At 44.4% G+C, this 8,117-nt stretch overlaps 1 protein-coding gene across 1 annotated transcript in view; it reads left to right on the forward strand.

Moving 5' to 3' along the window:
* The window catches only part of LOC139250309 (multimerin-1-like), an 87,834-nt gene extending 80,426 nt beyond the window's left edge, over positions 1-7,408 (forward strand). Inside the window, exon 8 of the mRNA XM_070872803.1 lies at positions 594-7,408. Coding sequence (XP_070728904.1) covers positions 594-1,015 — 422 coding nt within the window. The 3' untranslated portion in view covers positions 1,016-7,408. The remainder of the gene's footprint in view (positions 1-593) is intronic.
* The last annotated feature ends 709 nt before the right edge of the window (positions 7,409-8,117 follow it).

An 8,117-nucleotide genomic window follows, 5' to 3' on the forward strand; every position in this document is an offset into this window, starting at 1 on the left:
GCTCAACCATCGGTGGCCGTGCCTTCTGTTGCCTGGGCCCCAAGCTCTGGAACTCCCTGCCTAAACCTCTCTGATTCTCTACCTCTCTTTCCTCCTTCAAGACGCTCCTTAAAACCTACGTCTTTGACCAAGCTTTTGGTCATCTGCCCTAATTTCTCCTTATGCGGCTCAGTGTCACATTTTCTAATCTCATAAGACTTCTGTGAAGCGCCTTCTGACATTTCACTATGTTAAAGGCAATATATAAGTACTCCAGAGAGTATAGGCACATTCAACACAATCTCTCATCATAAGAAAGCCCTTTCATCCCAGGAATCAATCTAGTGAATCTCTGTTGCACCGCCTCCAAGGCAAGTACATCCTTCCTTTGATAAGGAGACCAAAACTGTGCACAGTGCTCCAGGTGTGGTCTCACCAAGGCCCTGTACAATCGTAGCAAGACTATTATTGGTGACTATCTTATATTTGAGCAGATTGCTTACTCCTTGCAGCAGTTTAACATTACAATAGCAGTGGGTAGTGACAGCATTGAGTCATGATCTCTTTGTCGCCATCAAATCATTCACCTGATTTTCCTTTGAATTCTTTGGTAGATTTTTCAAGAGGATCCTACAGATATGCCCCGATGGTGACGTTCTTCGTCGCGCACACCTACATGATGAAAACAGCCGGCCCAATCAGGTTTAACCACCTCTATGTCAATTATGGTGCTTCCTATGCAACCGGCAGTGGCAAGTTTTCAATTCCTTACCTCGGCGTGTATGTCTTCAAGTACACTATCGAGTCTTCCAGCCCACATTTGTCTGGCTACCTGGTGGTTGATGGAGTGGATAAGCTGGCCTTCCAGTCTGAAGATACGGACAGTAGCGTCTCCAGCAGCAGAGTTGTGACAGGCGACGCGGTGCTGGAGTTAAACTATGGGCAAAGAGTTTGGTTAAGATTGACATCGGGTTCAATTCCAGCAAAGTTTCCACCCGTGACAACATTCGGTGGCTATCTATTGTATCGCACATAAGATAAACTAACAGCACACATATATAATATATAAACTCCTCAAAACCAGTAAAGCAGACACGAGCGATATATTTTATGTAACTTTTACTACTGAATTACTAAAAAGGCATGCTTAACCTACTTCTCCCGTTAGAGGAGAATTCAAATCAATTTGTAATGTTAGATATACAAACAGAAAATGTTGTAAATTCTCAGCAGGTCAGGCAGCATCTGTGGAGAGAGAAACAGAGTTAACATTTCGGGTCAGACGTTCCATTTTTCTCTCTCCACAGTGGCTGCCTGACCTGTTGAGTATTTCCAGCATTTTCTGTTTTTGTTTCAGATTCCAGCAGTATTTTGCTTTTGTATTAGTAATGTTAGATGTTCATTTTTTCCTCTGTGTTCTCCTGAGCTAGAATTGATGGAGTCAGGACCTAAACAGCATTAATTAGAACAGAAGTGTCACTGCAGTGTCCCCAATCTTTCCAAGTGGTGGTGACAACATTTAATTTTATTTCTTGTTGTGCGTAGTTGCACAAAAGTTAAAAAAAAACTCAATGAAATTGTCACAACAGAAAGTTCTATTCAGCACAGGAAGTGCCATCATACGACTTCCTGTGCACATCAACGCCAATATCTCTGAAGAAGGAAGGCCCATGTTGTGACCCTAGAATTCCAAAATTCGGCATGGTTTCCAATCTTGGCTCATTGCAAAGTTTGAGATTTTATCGGCACAGTGAGCATGACAGATCAAAAGACCATTCAGATATCCAGAGATGTGTTTATTTAAAGTGCTTTTCACTTGTCTCTGTAATCTCCAGCCCCACAATTCCACCCCCCCCCCCACTCCAAGATGTCTACGCTCCTCTAATTCTGCCCTCTTGAGCATCCCTGATTATAATCACTCAACCATTGGTGGCCGTGCCTTCTGTTGCCTAGGCCCCAAGCTCTGGAATTCCCTCCCTAAACATCTCCGCCTCTCTACCTCTCTTTCCTCCTTTGAAGATGTTTCTTAAAATCTACCTCTTTGACCGAGCTTTTGGTCCCCTGAGCTCATTTCTACTTATGCGGCTCGGTGTTCAATTTTTATCGCATAATACTCCTGTAAAGCGCCTTGGGACGTTTCACGACGTTAAAGGTGCTATATAAATACAAGTTCTTGCTGCGTTGTGTTTTTGTTGTAGGGCTAGATGATCTGTGAATTACTTTCATCATGGGAATGTGTCTCAGTGAATTTTGTTATCGCCAATGCCTTCTCGGGAAATCCCTGTATTTAAATCTCTTCATGGCCTCCCTATTACCCTTCCCTATCTCTATAACTATCCTCAGGTTGTACAATCCACCCACCTCACCCCCGGCCCTCCCCCAAAATCTCCTACCCTTTGCTGTACTATTGTCTGCAATGCATCCAGCTATCTAGTTCCACTCTCTGAAATTCCCTCCCTGAACCCCTCTGACTCAACACTGCCCTTTGCTTCTTTAAGATACTCCTTAAGATCCACCTCTTTGGTGCCCCCTATTAATAGCTCCTTCTTTGGCTCAGCATCTGCTTTTTATCTGTGATGTATCTGGGATGTTTTTCTATGTTAAAGGTGCTGTATAAATGCAAGTTTTTGTTGTTGTAGTACTACCAATCATAGAATTAGTGCTATTAGTAGTATTAATCTGCCCCATCTCAGCTCATTGGCTGCTGAAACCCTCATTCATGCCTTTGTTACCTCTAGACTTGACTACTCCAACGCACTCCTGGCTGGCCTCCCACATTCCACCCTTGTAAACTTGAGGTCATCCAAAACTCGACTACCCGCGTCCTAACTCGCACCAAGTCCCGCTCACCCATCACCCCCTGTGCTCGCTGACCTCCCGGTTAAGCAACGCCTCAATTTTAAAATGCTCATTTTTGTTTTCAAGTCCCTCCATGGTCTCGCCCCCCCCCCCCGCCTCCCTATCTCTGTAATCTCCTCCAGCCCTGCAACTCTCTGAGATGTCTGCGCTCCTCTAATTCTGACCTCTTGAGCATCCCCGATTTTAATCGCTGCACCATTGATGGCCGTGCCTTCGGCTGCCAAGGCTCTAAGCTTTGGAATTCCCTCCCTAAACCACTCCACCTCTCTACCTCTCTTTCCAATTTGAAGGTGCTCCTTAAAACATCTCTTTGACCAAGCTTTTGCCCATCTGTCCTAATATCAACCTTATGCGGCTCGGTGTCAAATTTTGTCTGATTACAGTCCTGTGAAGCGCTTTTGGACGTTTTACTACGTTAAAGCAGCCATATAAATGCAAGTTGTTTTTGTTGTCATACTAGTGGTAGTAATAATAGTAGGAGCAGATCATGTCTATTTAAGAGTGAGAAGTTACATCTTTTAAAACAATAATTGTGGATACCACGTACAAGGTGGAAACTTCCGAGTTCTGGTTTTCGTTGATTCAGCTTGCTCAGGCACAAAATAGAAACTAAATATATTAGTGACGTACATGAAATTTCAGCTGACCTGACACTATAATAAGGGCTGAAGTAAGTGTGCAACTATCGATCACCACAAAGGACTATTGGGAAACGGAATTATTCTGAGAGATTGGCAAGAACTTATGATTGAAGTTTTTGGTTGAAGAGCATGCTGATGGTAATTACTTGAGGTGTTGCAAAGTACATGCAGTATAGATCCTGATAATCAGTAACGTAGTCATGTACATGGTCCTTAATCAAATGATCTCAAAGGGTACAATAGACTTCTGTTCTGAAGTTCTTAAGACATTATTGGGTGGATGTTGCAGACTGCCAATGGACGGATTTGAATTCTCAAGTCCATGCAAATGAACTTTGTAATGTTTGGGATCATAAAATAATTAGCTTTGGAGTTGAAATTATGAAACAAAAATTGTGAAGGGGATTTAGTGGCTGAAGAGATCAGTTGTGTCACGTTGCTGGATTTATGCCAATGACAGTTAACATGTATTTTCCGAACTAGTGGGTGACTGAGTGAATTGGCCTTTCGCCTATTGGGCTTGGGTGACAGGAAGCAAAATTACAAGTGCTCAAACTAGTTAAGACAAATGCAGAACTTCTGGAGATATGAATACTGAGCTATATTCTTTACGACATCACAAACACACAGACGACAAGATGTCTCCAACAGGAACTTGTCATGTGACCTTGTCACATGATCTTTTTATTATATACATCAGTAATTGCATTACCATAGCAGTCCACCAGGGTGAGCTCTACATCACAAATACATCTTGGGCGGAGTCGCAGGACAGGCGACAGCGAATCGGCAGCATCTTTTGCTTGTCACCCAATTTCCTTTTATAATTTATAACCCTTTGACAGTAAATTGAAAACCTCTCTTTTGGAGATGCCATAAAATGGCTGGTGTGGGAAGTGGAATTTGCCAACATACGCAGTACAGATCTCAAGTGATAAATGACAAAAAAGTTCCCTTCCCACAAGACCTGCACTCTTCACACTCGATGAGCACAAAATATTGGCCATAAAGATTTAGAAGGGGGGTGGGGGGGAAATCCAAAGACCTTTCTTCAAGAGGTGTGCTATGACCACTTTACGAAGTACTTCAGAAAATTTGAGTGGATGTGAAATGTCACACGAATATGCGGGAAATTACAGTGTTTGACTTGCAGGAGTGGCATTGCTGGGACCGCCCAAAGGAAATTAGCACCTGTTCTTTCATGGTATTCCGCCATCTTTCTGATAACTGACATGTATAACCTTTCATCATCCACCAGAATCTGTCTCCACTTTCCTACTCCTCGCCCAACAAGGGCTGCCGTCCCCCTGCTTTGTTCCTCAGTCAACAATCCACAATAGCTGGTACCTCTATCGGATCTGTCAGAGACTTTATTCTACCGATACTTGAAGCAAATCACGTTTGACACTCTTAATTTGAGGGTTCCCTGCCCTCAGGGTGATGTGCAAGCTTTTCACGTGCTGACACAAAACAAATCTCATTATGTGGTCCCAATCTCTTGTGTCCCCAAACTATCTCATTGTGCTGCTAATTCACTGGCAAATTACCCTCCTTGAAACGGGCCCAAAAATCAGCTCCTTTGCTCGAGGTGAAATTCATCTTTTAATGACAAATGGGAGACTGTTTCTTGCTCACTATAATTAGCTCAATCGCAAGAATGCGCAGTTCTGGTTTCCCTTCAGATGGTAATGGTATATAAATCTTTTGCCTTTCACTAATTTCTGTGGAGTGGAAAATGCTGTGTTTTTTTTGAGGATCTGCTTATTATGGAGCTTTCTCCAATATTAAATATTAATGAAGGCAACTCCTGTATGTGCAATTTTCTCAACTGGCTGTTAAATAGGAAGAAAGTCAGGCATCCTGGCATTGTTCAAAGCAAAGGTGAAGAAACCTGTTATTAATTGGAGCAGGGGTAGGCCATTGGGCCCCTCAAGCCTGCTCCGCCGTTCAATAAGATCACAGCTGATCTTCCACCTCAACACTTTCCTGCACTATCCGCATATTGCTTGAGTCCCTTAAGTCTCCAAATATCGATCTGTCTTGAATATGCTCAATGACTGAGCAGACACAGCCCTCTGGGGTAGAGAATTCCAAAGATTAACAACCCTTTATGTGAAGAAATGTCTTCTCACCTCAGTCATAAATGGATGACCACATATTCTGAGATTATGACGCCTACTTCTTACTCCCCAGCCACGGGACACAACCTCCCAGCATCTACCCTGTCAAGCCCCTTATGAATTTTATACATTTCAATGGGATCTCCTCTCATTCTTCTAAATACACTACATCACTAGTTCCCTCTTATCTAATCTGCTGCTACAACCTCAGAAACCGTGTTGCCTCTGCCCAATCATGTTATCATTTTCTAGGTGCTGTGTTACCTTGTCCCTAATAATAGATTCCAGCATTTTCCCGACTACTGATGTCAGGCTAACTGGTCTAGAGTCCCCTGTTTTCTCTCTCCCTTCTTTCTTGAATAGCAGGGTTACATTTGTTCCCTTCCAATCTGCGGTGACCGTTCTAGAATCCAAGGAATGCTTGCATTTATATAGCGCCTTTCATGACCTCAGGACATCTCAAAGTGCTTTGCAGTCAATGAAGTACTTTTGAAGTGTAGTCACTGTTGTAATGTAGGAATCCCCTGGGAGGACAGACACACTAACGTTAGCGTCCTCGACCAGGCCAACATCCCCAGCATTGAAGCACTGACCACACTTGATCAGCTCCGCTGGTCGGGCCACATTGTCCGCATGCCCGACACGAGACTCCCAAAGCAAGCGCTCTACTCGGAACTCCTTCACGGCAGAGGAAACGTTACAGGGACACCCTCTAAGCCTCCCTGATAAAGTGCAACATCCCCACTGACACCTGGGAGTCCCTGGCCCAAAACTGCCCTAAGTGGAGGAAGTGCATCCGGGAGGGCGCTGAGCACCTCGACTCTCATCGCCGAGAGCATGCAGAAATCAAGCACAGGCAGCGGAAAGAGCATGCGGCAAATCAATCCCACCCTCCCTTTTCCTCAATGACTGTCTGTCCCACATGTGACAGGGACTGTGGCTCTCGTATTGGTCAGTTCAGCCACCTAAGGACTCATTTTAAGGGTGGAAGCAAGTCTTCCTCGATTCCGAGGGACTGCCTATGATGATGATGATGATGATGTAGGAAATGCGGTAGCCAATTTGTGCACAGCAAGCTTCCATGAACAGCAATGTGATAATGAGCAAATAATCTGTTTTGTTATGTTGATTGAGGGATAAATATTGGCCAGGACCCCGGGGATAACTCCCCTGCTCTTCTTCAAAATAGTGCCATGGGATCTTTTACGTCCACCCGAGAGGACAGACGGGACCTCGGTTTAATGTCTTATCTGAAAGGCGGCATTATAAGACAATAGGCATCAGTACAGCTGTGTGCAGATTGCTTCTTTATGCTAAGAATGTACATACATAACTAGAATATCCCAATGTAACCTTTTACAGTTCAGTCAGCTCTCATCGGAATTTAATTCCCATAAATGTAACTTAGAAGTCCAACTGAAAATGTTTAGCTTGTAAAATGGAAATTATGCAGCGTTCTCTTGATCCTCATTTGTAATTATTCTTATTTACATTAGCACCAGCGGCACACCGGGTGACTGATGAGCTAGTGAGCTTAAAAAGCTACGGATATCTGAATATTTCATTTAATGTTATTAGCCATGAATTTTGCATGCAAAGCTCTGGCAGACAAATGCTGCATTTTTAAAATTGATAACTATAATGTTGTGTCAGTTCGGTACCGATTCCGAGATTTCAGCAACACAACAGAGGGCATTTGAATGTGCTATTATGGTTAACAACCTGCAATGTAACGAAGATTGATATAGTTTCTTCTTTATGTAAACGTTGTATTTTAAAATAAGATTGCATGAGATAATTATAGTAATTTGAACAGCAATCGGCCCTTTGTATGATTTTATGTTACAGTACACACCAGTTAATGTTGGAGTGTTGATTTAAAGGGGCACTGCTAGCACAGTACCGAGACAGCAAACAGTGCAACCCAGCGATGATGCAGAGTGCAGAAACGATTCTCCATGAGGTGTCCAATTTCAGCCGAGCATGTTGAGGAGGCCCAGTGTTTTACCGACAAGGAAGGAGGGAAGGATGGAAAATGCTATATCGGCCTATGCATCTCCCAGCAGCCAGTCACAGAACGGGAGATATCTGGGACAAGGTCACTCGTGCAACCTGTCAGATGGGGTGTATAATGTACGCACCTGTGAGTATGCTCACAGGTTTGTAGAGCTGTTGAGATTAAGGTTAACGGGTCCTTGACGGCGCCCCTTCGCTTTGGGAGAGGGGTGCGCCAGGGATGCCCCATGTCCGGCCAGTTATATGCCATCTGCGTGGAGCCTTTCCTGCGCCTCCTGCGGACGAGGTTGACGGGACTGGCTCTGCAAGGGCCGGGCGTGAAGGTCGTCCTCTCGGCTTACGCCGATGACGTGCTCCTCACGGTAAAGGATCCCGCTGACCTGCGGAGGATGCGTGAGTGCCAGGAGATTCACTCGGCCGCATCCTCCGCCAGGATCAACTGGGAGAAATGTTCCGGACTCCTGGTGGGTCAGTGGCGGGTGAACTCCCTGCCGGAGGAGCT

Source organism: Pristiophorus japonicus, chromosome 2 (genome assembly GCF_044704955.1).
Source record: "Pristiophorus japonicus isolate sPriJap1 chromosome 2, sPriJap1.hap1, whole genome shotgun sequence".
Lineage (NCBI taxonomy): Eukaryota > Metazoa > Chordata > Chondrichthyes > Pristiophoridae > Pristiophorus > Pristiophorus japonicus.